The sequence below is a fragment of the Thalia democratica genome, chromosome 9, assembly GCF_965202585.1.
Source record: "Thalia democratica chromosome 9, ktThaDemo2.hap1.1, whole genome shotgun sequence".
In the NCBI taxonomy this organism is placed as follows: domain Eukaryota; kingdom Metazoa; phylum Chordata; class Thaliacea; order Salpida; family Salpidae; genus Thalia; species Thalia democratica.
Window position 1 is genome coordinate 26,284,936 of NC_139173.1, and position 12,754 is coordinate 26,297,689.

The following is a 12,754-nucleotide window of genomic DNA, read 5'->3' on the forward strand; positions in this document are numbered from 1 at the left end:
AAAGAGTGGCAAGCTTATTATTTATTTTTTCTGTTTTAAGTAAATTTATTTATTAGATTTATTGACTTATCAACGCCATAAACAATAAACTTTATAAATTTATAAAATTTGACTGATTATTCTATTAACTTAAATTTTAATTAATCTTTGTAATCATTATGTAGTGATCATTTTGGTATGCCCCATTATATTCAGTAAGAATTCTACAATTTAAATGTTTGAGTAAAAACATTTGTTTTCTAACAGAATATTCTTTAATTTTAAAGTGAAGAAGTTAAATTTTTTTGAAAAAGTGGTTTTATTATGGTATGTACAACAAAATTATTTTACTATAGTAGTTTACTTGGTGCCCATTTTATCTAGAAACCTAAAATTTATAAAAAATCATATTCAAGTATTTAAAACAATGTCATATGTGTAAAATTATAAAAATCAGATGAAGAAATTGTAAATATTTTACATAGTATAAGTACAGGGTTGCCACTTTACCTGGAATAACCTGAAAAAAATGGAATTTGACAATTTAGGCTGAAAAAACCTGGAATTTAAACAATTTTACATGTTAAGTAAAAAAAATTTGATTTGACACAAAAAAATCTACCATATAAATAATTTTTTTTGTCATCATTAAAAATTATTTTACTAAAAACAGGGTTGACACTTTACCTGGAAACCTGGAAAAACTTAGAATTTGACAATTTAGGCTAAAATAACCTGGAAAAACCTGGAATTTTGATCAAAAAACCTGGAAAGACTAGAATTTTTAATAATTTTAACATTTTCAGTTATAAAATTTTGATTTGATACAAAAAATCTATCATATAATTAAGATTTTATGTCATCATCAAAATTTTTTTTAACAAAAAACACATTTAAAGTAACTTTACTGTATCTTTTCAATATTTTTAAACTAATTAACACAATTTCTTAAATAGAAATTATCTTAAAACTATAAATAGACCCAAAAGTTGTACTTTTAAAAACCTGGAAAAAAAATTTGAAAAAACAAGTGGCAACCCTGTAAAAAGCACATTTGAAGCCCCTTTACAGTATCTTTTCAATGTTTTTGTACTACTTAACACAGTTTTTTACCTTAACCTTAACTTTATACTAAAAATATACACTAAAATGTGTTATTTTGAAAACATGGATGAAATTTTTAATTCCTTGAAAAAAAATTGAGTGGCAACCCTGTAAGTATAAATGTTATTCAGACTTATTTACCTCTAAGCACATTTATATTTCTAGTATCTTTTCACTAATTTGATACTATCAAAAACATAGATTTATGTTAGTTAAATTTTGTACTACAAAGAGACAAAAAAAGTTGTATTTTAAAAAAACCAGGAAAAAAAAAACTGAATTTCTTGAAATCTGTGATGACAGTGGTTAAATATTTGCAAAAACAGTATAAGTTTGTTTTATTTTTATAATATTTTTTATTGTTGGCAACCAATGATTTTCCAGCATTATCTCTCAAGTAAAACTTAAAAAAACTGAAGAAGTTTTAAATTTTATAAAATCCCTTACAACTTGAGGAATAAACATTAAACTTAAATATGAGCTTTTAATATTAATTAATGGTAAATGAGCAGTTTTAAACCAGTCTAACCAAATAACTCAAAAGTTTCTGCAAAACATAAAAGTAAACACTTTTTCACACACTTAAGTTGTATAAAAGTTTATAATATAACAAAAAATCATATTTTAATTCCATTCTTTAAAATAAATCTAATGTATGTTTTATACTTCTAATTATAATGATAACTTGAAAAAAATTACCTGTCTTACCTAATAGTTTCATTTTTACATTTAACAAAAACTTTACTTTTTAATAAGATATATTAGGTAAGTAATAATAAAAATATATTTAACGTTTTCAATGTTAGTATTGAAATTAGCTGTAATATAAAAAAAAAAATTCACTATTAAACGCAAAAATAATATTTCTTAAGTCCAGTGTGTAAATGTTACAAGTGTTTTTATGTAAAATATTTCTAATATATTAGTTTTGAAAATGTAAAAGAAATGCTTAATTTCATAAACTCTAAAATTAAAATGAAAAAATGCACATATTAAAAATGATAAAAAAAATTGATATTTTTTGCGGGGCTACACGCAGGGTACTCAAGACAACATGGGATATTTTGAAAATCTAGAAAATTCTAAAATTTTTGACTTTTTAAAAACATAGGATGACTCAAGACAGTGACTTTTTATATAAATCTCATGATAGTTATAACATTTAAAACAAAACTTAAACCAGATTGTTTACTGTAGTAAAAACTGTAGTAAGTAATAGTTGTTGTTAATTTACATCATATTAAACTACATTTATCATGATAGTTTTTTCTCTTATTTTTTGTTTAGTTTCAATGAAATTTAGACAACAAATTTTACTTCAAACTGCTAATCATAGCATAAACTTTAAAAAAATATCTTATGATGTATGGGAATTTTGAGAAATTGTTATAGTAATGCTAAGATATAACTTCACTATTAGAGCTTTTTCCAGAAACTTCACTAAATTATGTTCATTTAACTTAAATTAATAAGAAGTTTTAAACCAATAATTCCCAAACTAAGTCTAAAGCAATTTTTCAAATTTATTTGTTTTATATGTAAAGTTTGTTATGTGTCAATGACTTTCGCCCAAAACTTAGTTATGCTGTTCTTATTAAGAAACAAAACAAGTATAAAAAAGAGCACTAGTTTTACTTCAATATTTAAAAAAATCAAATATTTTATATTTTTATCGTTTAGTTACTATTCAATTTTTGCTTAACATTTTTGATTTACTTAATGCCAAATAATGTTTCAAAGAAAGGTATGTCATGATAGACCTTTTTAAGGCATATAAGTGGCATGAATATTCATTAGATGATAAGTGTTATCATTTGCAATTTTAAGGAATTAATAAATTCTAACTGCATTAGTTATATCTGGTTAGGACCCTCAGGATAACTCCAGGGTATTTTCTAATTTAAAAATCTTTGGAAAACTCAGGGTGTAATGATTTTTTTATAGACTCAAACAGACTTGACAATTTTTCTTCTAAGTAAAAAACTGGTGATTATTTTAAGAAAATAAAAACATTTGAGGACATTTTTCTAGATCTTGAATGAGGTTAAACTATAATAGTTTCTAAATATTTATATTTTATAACTAAATTTGTTCAAGAACTTGTTATTTATTGACTATGAAAAGTTAAATTAATTTTTTATGAATTTTATCTAAATTTCTCAGTAAAACTCAGTTTAACTCATAACAGTTTAGATTCACTCAGGACAGTTTTTGATCAATCAGGATATTATATTTCAAAAAGTGTATTTTTGATCAGTAACTCAAAAAGTGGCAACCATGTTATATTGAAGAAGATTCTAATGTTTTTTAACCAATTTTTTCAAAAAAAGTCTTAATAGTTGAAATATTAGTGTTGTAAAAGAACAATCTTAACACCTATGCTGTTACAAATCTCAATAAGAAACAAACTTAATTTTTGACTAGTTGAGTAAAAATAAAGTTAAACTATCCTCAAAATAATGTTTTTTTGGTTAGAAATTAACAGTTGAAATGACATCAATATCAAGTAAATTTATTATTAAAATTGAAATTTATTGTCAAACGAATTTTATGAGTAATATGAGTAATAAAACATTGTAAAACAAGCATTAAATGGTATAAGGAAATCTGTTTTATACAATTCATTACCCTACTTCTTTTGAATGTAGAAATAAGTTAAAAATTTAATGATGATTAGCCAAATAGTTCTAACTAGTAATAAAAGGAAATTGGAAACTTCAAAATCTTTCTTGAAATGTTAGGTGAATTTTTATCACAGCACTCAAATCAAAATATTAAAAACCTTTTTTGTGTTGTGAAATTTATTGTCTATAAAACATAAATGTCTTCTATTTTTTGCAAGTAGTGTATAAAAGTCGTAGAACTAAAAATTTTATTGTAATTACATTTATTTTATTTTAAAATTTTTAATAAATAAACATTGTATAATGTTTGCCAGAGTATCCAATATTTGGTTACTAAAGAAGGGTTTCCAAAAAACCTGGAATCCTAGAAAAACCTTGAGTTTGACAAATTTAGTCAAAAAACTTGGTGTTTGAGAATTTTTAAAATATAATCTTGAATTTTGACAATTTTTACATGTATAAGAATGAAGTTTTGATTAGATTTAAAATTATTATGTTCAATAATTTTTTTTGTAACATTTATAATTTTATTTATTATAAAAAATTTAAAAGTATAATTTTAATATTTTTACACTACTTAAGACAATTTTCTACCTCCAATTTAATTTTATACTAAATTAATTAAAAAATTGTAATTTTGAAACCTGGAAGAAATCAAAAACCTGGAATACTACTTCTAAAAACATTTGACCCTTGTAATCGATATTTGATATTTTTAAAATTAATAACTCAAATAAAAAAATATAAAATTAAAATTTAAAAATAACAATTTTAATGGAAAGTTGAATTAAAACCTAAATGAAAAAGGCTAACAAATATGGTTCCAAATAAAACATATATTAAATACTTTCACATATTTTAATTTCAACTCCAAATTTTATAATAGTAGGATAAAAATAAGACATTTCAGGAAAGTATATTTATTTTTTGTTGATGCTATGTGCGTAATACATTAAATGTAGTATAAGATGTTTTGTGTAGTATATATACTGCAGTTATTGTATTTTGTTAGTTAATAGTACAAAATTAGTCAAAAGTTATTATCATATTATATTGAATGTTAGGTTTGAAAGATAATATTATTTGTGAAGAGTTTGTTATATTAACAATATTTTTTTTTGTGTTTGAAGATATATGTTACAAGTATAGAGATATACTTAATCAAGTGTTTTATATAAAGATTTAGTTTACTCTTCCTTTTTAGAGAAGCGTTAAATCTAAATATATTATTAAATTATATGAATTTTGATTTAAATGTGTTTGATTCCTACATAATCTTATGGAAATATTTTCAAAATTTATTTGAAATTTACTACTAAATTTTTCTGTAATTATGCATATTTTTCTTCTTTTTAAACATACTTAACATGAAATGACAATTTTTAATATTTAAAACTAGTAATAATTTGTTAAAAAAAACTAGAATAAAATGCACACAAAAGAACATATTTGGATATATATTTAAACAGGGTTACCACATACTCAAGATACTCAATACACTCCCCAGGATAATAATATTTTAAAATTTATGAAAATCTCAGGATGACTCCGGCCAGTTTAGTTAATTTTTAAAGATTACACAACAGGCCATATCTCAGGTGTTTTCTATATTTTAAATGAGATTTGTTTCATTTAGTATTAGTATTTTGTTGTTTTATAATTAATTTTGTTGAATAACCTGATTTTTTTGATTTTGTTTAGTTGAAAAAAATATTTCAAGGATTTGATAAAACTCTGGCTCAGGACATTTTGTGGTCTCTCAGGATAGTTTTTTTTTGACTAACACATTTGCAACTCTGTTAAAGTTAACTTGTTGAATATTTTTTTTTACTTCTTAACTAATTTTTAAACTGGAAAAATTCATGATGAATTGCTGTTAGTCTTGTAATTACTTAAGATTAAAGAAAATTTAGTTTACCTGATGAAAGGTAGTTGAAATATATATATTTAAATAAATAATTTACCATCAAAATTTATTGGCTTATAAATATTTATTCTTAGTAAAATACGTTATAATTTACAGTACACTAAACAAACTTATCAAAATCTATAAAAAAAATCTTAACACAAATCAGGGTTGCCACACACTTAGACTACTCAGGACGACTCCAATTATTTAGACATTTCAGAAAAAAAAAATCCTGCTAACTTTGGTTTGAGTTTTCAGATTTTTTCAAAAATTCAGCCATGTATGAAGTATTTTTGTAACAAAATTTTAGCTTTAGTTTTTGAATTTGATTTTTTTCTAGATACTTAATTTTTATATATTACTATGAGTTATAGGAAATAGCTTAATTAATAGTAAGGTTAATTAAGAAGCAACATTTCACTTTTGTTTTTAACTCCCTTTTTATAATTTTAAAGTAATTACAGGCTGGTTTGATGTAATTGAAGGCTTATTTGACATAAGTACTGGCAACTCTAATATATGTATGTTTAAATCCAATTGTTATTGTCAACAAAGCTTTAAGAAACAAGCTTGCAACACATTATATTCTATACACTTTGACCCTTACAGCATAAAATGACATTTTTTGTTAAATAGTTTTAAAATTAGTACTTGTTATTTTTTTTGGTAATGGTTCAATGTTTACAAATTTCTATAAAAGAAAAGTTTATCAACGTGTTATTTTTTTTAGTAAAGCTAATATTTAGAAATTAAAGCTTTATGTTTTTAAAATTATTAAAAGTAATTTTTAAATTCTCTTTCTAAGCATCTGAACATATAACTTTTATTTTGCAGTTGAATTAAATAATTTGTAAAATGTTTGCTGGAGATCAAGCTAACAATTTCAATATGCAAAACAGTGGGTGAGTGTATATTTATCTGTTTTTATTTAATTTTTATAATTTGTCTATGAACTAAAACTAGTTAAAAGAAATACTTTTGTGTTTTCTGATTACTGATTTATACTAGATAAAATTCTAGTACTTTTAGTAAACGTTTATTGAATCATACTAAATTAGAGTTGAAGTTGCACCTTAAACATCATTTTTGTTTTGTGGTTAAACTCAATTCAATTAAAAGTTAGTAATAAAGTAACTAATTAGATAAAATGTTATAAACAGAACTCTCAGTGAAACAATCAGGCTTCCCGATGATATGGTTGGATTAAGTAAGTTGACATTTAACCAGTTATTATAAGTATAAAAATGCATCAAATATATTTATATTGAACCTGATTATAAAAAAAAATTGTACAAAATTATTTTTCCAACAAATATAATTTGAAATGTAGATTTAATTTTATTAAATTTCAACAGTCATCGGAAGGGGAGGCGAGAACATAATGAAGATGCAGAGAGAAACCGGATGCAGGATTCAGATCACGCAGAGCATTCCCGGCACCAAGGAGAGGCCTTGCACCCTGTCAGGCACCCAAGAACAAATTGAGTGAGTTTTGTATAGATTTAGAAAAAATTAATTGCATGATCACTATGTGCTGTTATTATTCTCTCCTTGGTCGTGAGCATTCTCAGAAAATTTTACATAAATGACAAGTTTTCTAAAACTTAATTAATCAAAATAGTAGAATGGAGATAATCCCCAAAAAACAGTTTGAAGTTGTTTCAAAAAGCACTTAACAATTTTTTGTTTAAAAGCTTTTTTTTCTATATTTAGCCTAACTCATTTTATTTACTTACTCTTAAACAAAGTTTGCACATGATAAAAAAATCTTGGAAATCTTACTGTTAAACATAGTTTTAAATTTGGAATTTTTTCAAGGAAACAAAGCTGGCATTTGAAATTTTAAACATTGTTATTTGTATTCAAACAGAGTGTGCAAGAACATGCTGGACGAGATAGTGGCTCGCTCCAAGGCCAACGGCATGACCAACGGGTCCATCCAGCCGAGTTTCGCCGGGGGAATGGGCGGCATGGGCGACGGGCAGCAGCCGCCGCAGCAGGGAGAAGAAACCATCGAGATGTCGATTCCCGCCGAGAGGTGCGGACTGGTCATCGGCAAGGGAGGAGAGACCATTAAAATGGTATGAAATTGTGTTTGAAATTTTAAACTTTAATAATATTTAAAAATGTTAATAACAAAAGTAATGTTTAATAATTGTTTTATAAAAAGTCTTAACTAGTTATTAAAGACCTTATAAAATTGAATTAATGAATAATTCAGCTGCAAACCAGCCTTCAAGTTAAGATGCTGCTCATTCAAGACACTGTTGAGTGCCACGGCATGCCGAAACCTCTCAGGATCTCCGGAGAGAAGCAGAAAGTTCAGGTTTGCATACTCAGTTGTCTTGATAAGTTTAAAAAATAACTTGGTATTTAAATTTAATTCTGTTAATTTTAGCTGTGAATGAACAAAAACAGTTGCTTTTACCTACTCCAAAGTTAAGTTTTAAAAATAAAAATTCAAGGTTTTGCTGCAATATAATTGCTTGCACATGTTTATAACAAATAATATTACATACAGAACGCGGTGAACGCCATCACTCAGATGCTGCAGCAGAGAGATGCCCAGGTGCAAGGACAAACCGGAAGGGGAAACAACAACAACGGAATGAGCGTTGGTTTCGTATAACTGATAACAAAAATAACAACAAAATTAATACAAACCCTATTTAGCTCAATTAAACATTAAATCAGCTATATTCAATATTTATATTTTTTCCTAAATTTTGTCTAATGTTCAGGGCGGGTTCGGCGACAACGTGATGAAGATCCAAGTGCCGAAGAACGCCGTGGGCGTGGTCATCGGCAAAGGCGGCGAGATGATCAACCAGATCCAGGGCCAGACGATGACCAGGGTGCAGTTCAAGCCGGAGGACCAGCACGCGCCGGAGCGGGAGTGCACGATCAGCGGGGCGAAGGAAGGGGTGGAGCAGGCGGTGAGAAGGATCCAGGACCTGATCAACCAGGTGCAGGAGCGGGACGGGAACAGCGGCGGCAACTACGGAGGTTTGTTGAATAAGTTTTGTACACAAAGTAAAACCTGTCTCTAAAGTAATAAAAAAATCATATGTGAGTTGAAGTGCGTAAAAATGATTTCATCCAGGAAACTTCGGCCATTGGGAGGCGCCGAACATGCAGGGAAACATGGGCAACCAGATCACCGAGGAGCACCTCGTGCCTGCTAACAGGACCGGACTCGTCATCGGAAAGGGAGGCGAGACAATCAAGCAGATCAACGCCCAGTCCGGCGCCAGAGCACAGATCGTCAAGGACCCACCACCAAACAGCGACCCCAACTACAAAATCTTCAACATTAAAGGTGGGTTTTGTTCAATAGACTGGAGTCTAATTAAAATTAAATTAGTTCAAACAAAATTTCAATAGATCTATCTTGTACGAATTACTTAAAAAAAAAAACCGTCATCTATCTTGTTTGAATTGTTTGAAACAAATTTGAAACGTCAATAAATATGAAGGTACACCGGAGCAAATCAAGATGTGCCGCCAGCTGATCCAGGAAAAGGTTGATGGCAACATGGGGGGCGGTAACCACGGAAACAGCAGCAACAGCTTCTCTACCCAGCAGTTCGGGGGTCAGTTCCAGCAACCCCAGCCGACCGTTGCCATGTCGACCGGTCAGTTTGGTCAGTTCAACGGAGGTTTCCAACAACCGCAGCAGCAGACACCACAGTGGGCTCCGACCGCTCAACCCAACCGTAAGTTGAATTTATTATGTTTGTCAATGTTTTGAATACAAAATATTGTTAATAAAAATTTTATTAAGCAGTTTGATGATTGACCAGGTGTGATTTTATAAATTAGAAAAAGTGCTAAAAACAAAATTGGCAAATCTGTGTTGTAATTCAATGAAGTATCTCTTAAGATAAATTTTATTGAAATATTATATTAAAAAAAATAACTATTTAGCAGCTGCAGCGCCTCAGGTCGACTACTCCAAACAGTGGGCTGAATACTTCAAAAGTACCGGACAAGGTAATTTGTTATTATTTGAGGTTAAATATTTGTCCAAAAGTTTTGTAGTAACATGGTTGCCACCTAGACAGATTAATGTTAGGAAAGTTTTAAGTATTTTTCCGTGACAAGAATAACTTTTCCTTGATGAGAAAAGATGGTACCGTTTAATTGTGGCCAATAATGTCAACAGTTACAGGGTTGCCACTTAACCTGGAAAAACCTGGAATTTAAATATTTAAAACCTGGAAGAAATTTGGAAAACCTGGAATTTTTTTTGAAAAAACGAGTGGCAACCCTGTGTTTAGTAAGGTCTTTATATTAGTAATTAATAATGTTGCAATCACCATAATGTTTACAAAATATTATTAACAGTTCAAGAAGCAGCAAGGATGATGGCGGGCGGAGACAACAGGGCTCCTCAGCAACCAGCGCAACCGCAACCCGGGCAACCAGGGCAGACCGACTACACGGCCCAGTGGCAGGAATACTACCGCCAGTTGGCGCTACAGCAGCAGCAGTTCGGCGTTCAGCAGCCACCGCAGCAATAAATAAAAATAAAAATTTGTTGTTTTGTTTTTGCACGGCGCGCGTACCTTTTAAACTCTCTCTCTCTATTATAAATTACCCGCGGTTTAGTTTTACTTGCCCTCTTATATAGTCAATGTGTTCTCGATGTTTCGATTTTATGCGTCTGTTCGTGGTGTCAAGACCAAATAACAGTTTTGTTTTTAAGCGACGTTTTAAAGGCAATACTAACGCGCGCATATTTTTATACATTTATACTTACCGCCGTTTCATTGGACTTGTTTCGTTCATCTCTTAAATTTTAAATGTCGTTTTATATTGAGTACAAACACTCGTGTCCGCGGCCGCTAGAATGGGGGCACGAAAAAAAATCAGAAAAAAACATCTGTTTTTTTTTTGGGTCCAAAAACCGAGATGGGAGCCGATTGCAAATTATTTTATTTCGTTTGCATTTTTTCGTTGATTGAAGCGCACATAATAAAAAGTATCGTTAGGAAATTCAAAGTTGTGAAAATTTAGCTTTTTATATATTTTAAATTGTGTTTTTTGTTCCGAGTTTCAATGAAAAAACAATCATTGGTTGAAATTTTAGTGTTAGTTTTGCGTGTACGATAATTTAGCGTTTATAATTTTTTTAATGTGAATTTGTTGACATTTACTCTTGTATTAGACACACAAATGCTAAAGTGGGTTGATTTTTTAATTAAAGTCAAGCTAGAACAGTTTTCAGTCGATCTACAAATTTAATAGCTAGTTTCTGTTGTTTAAAGTTGTTTTTTATAAATTGACGCTTATGTATTTTTATTGGAATTTTGACGCTTAATTTTTTCGCATTTGTTATTTTGCAAAATTATTTTTCGTTTCTCAATATTAGAACTCTCGTATATATATAGTGCGCGCTAGGAAAGGTTTTTTTTTTTTTGATTAAAAGTGTGTCGACGTGATGTTGTTTATCGTAATAATAATTTTTGAGCGAACTTGTGATATATTTTAAAGTATAAAACTCTGCAATTACCGTGATTTTATTTGCAACCGGCTCCCAACTCCGCAAAAGTTTTATTTCTAGCGGTCGCAGACATGGCATGAATTGTGATTTCTCCCGACGAAGTTTACACAAATTTTGGTGATTTCTTATATGAACATGTTGTATATAATTGTCAATAAATTTTAACTGGTAACACATCTAGTTTGTTATTGCGGATTGAAAACTTAACAAAACATACAGCAAAAAAAATTAAGAATCTATTTATGATAACTGTTATAGGATTTGTAACAATATTTATGGTGCAAATAAGGCTAAGGAACTTAGAATATGTTTTAGAAATCAACTGAAAAACTATACAGAATAACGTAAAAGTTATCTCCAAAATAAAATAAATTTCTAAGTAAATATTGAACTTATAAATTCAGTTAATAATAATTAATAAATAAGAGAATAATATTAGCAAAAAATGAAAAAAAAAACCGCGTAGCTGGATTGAAGTGCACTCAAAATAATGAATTTTCATATTTTACTATATAAATAAATCTTGTACGTCAAAGTGAATTATTCGAATTGAATGACAAACTAGTAACAATACTATTCTAACAAAGATCCGGTCAAGCCTATTATAAAAATTGCCAGATCTTAAATCTGAGCTCCAGTGCAACTTGAACTAGGTAGGAACCTTTTTGAAAATCAAGTTTGGATTAGTTTCTGCTTGGTGGTTTACTAGTGTCTGTACAGAAAAAAATATTGTTAGCTTTAAGAAATGCAGATGTTTTGTATTAGAAGAATTTATTTATAACATTATATATTTTCGCATTAAGATCCGGTAAATCACTAATAGCTTTCCAATTCTGGTTTATAATCTTCAGTTGAAAGTTTTGATCTTTTGAAAAATTTATCTTTAAAAGAACTCTTTTAATTTGCTTTTCTTCAATCTATATCGTTTCTTACATTTTGTCATTGACAATAAATCTCAACCAAATTATTTTTTTAATTATTTGTATTTAATACGTTTATTTTTTGCAGTGGAAATTTGAACTTTGCTGTTTTACTCTACTTAACTTCCTCTATTTTGAACGTTCTCTCCCTGAGCTCTTAGTGTTATTTATCGCAAGTCTTCAAAAAAAAAAATCTTAAGCTAAATATTGCTTTTCAATGAAGAACTTATACTAAATTGTTTAAAATAAGTTTTTTATGGTTTTAATATACACACCACCATAGATTTGTTTTCCAGATTAAGCTAATCAGAATAAACTGAAAACTGGCTTTTCTATTTACAACCCAAGATTTTTAGACACCTAAAAATTTGTAAAATATTTCCTTACCTATTAAATTTAGAAAAATTAAATAGAAGGTAGAATTTTAGCTAGTATATACATATTCAAACTTGTTTTGTACAGTGTTCTGAAGATGTGAATCTTGCAATTGGTTGGCTGAACAGTTTAATGTTTGTCTTTGTATATTTTTGGTTTTTTCACGGTTTAAATGTCTTCTTTATTCATTCTTATATACACTTCAATTGAATAATCAACCAGTGATCTACCGAATCAAAGATCCTTACCCAGCGTTTTTTTACTAAGATCTACACCTTGATTTTTGAAGTTTATCCGGTTCCAGTTCGTTGAAAAAAGCAACAATTACCGTTTTTAA

The 12,754-nt window shown here is 28.4% G+C and overlaps 1 protein-coding gene across 1 annotated transcript; it reads left to right on the plus strand.

Annotated features, from left to right (window-relative positions):
• Positions 1 to 6,449: 6,449 nt before the first annotated feature.
• On the plus strand, positions 6,450 to 11,285 carry LOC145845262 (far upstream element-binding protein 3-like). The gene is made up of 11 exons (XM_082952688.1): positions 6,450 to 6,518; positions 6,777 to 6,823; positions 6,972 to 7,101; positions 7,487 to 7,697; positions 7,838 to 7,942; positions 8,138 to 8,230; positions 8,358 to 8,622; positions 8,720 to 8,935; positions 9,093 to 9,332; positions 9,544 to 9,609; positions 9,964 to 11,285. The coding sequence occupies exons 1-11, from the start codon at positions 6,472 to 6,474 to the stop codon at positions 10,137 to 10,139; spliced, it is 1,596 nt and encodes a 531-aa protein (XP_082808814.1). The 5' UTR covers positions 6,450 to 6,471; the 3' UTR covers positions 10,140 to 11,285.
• The last annotated feature ends 1,469 nt before the right edge of the window (positions 11,286 to 12,754 follow it).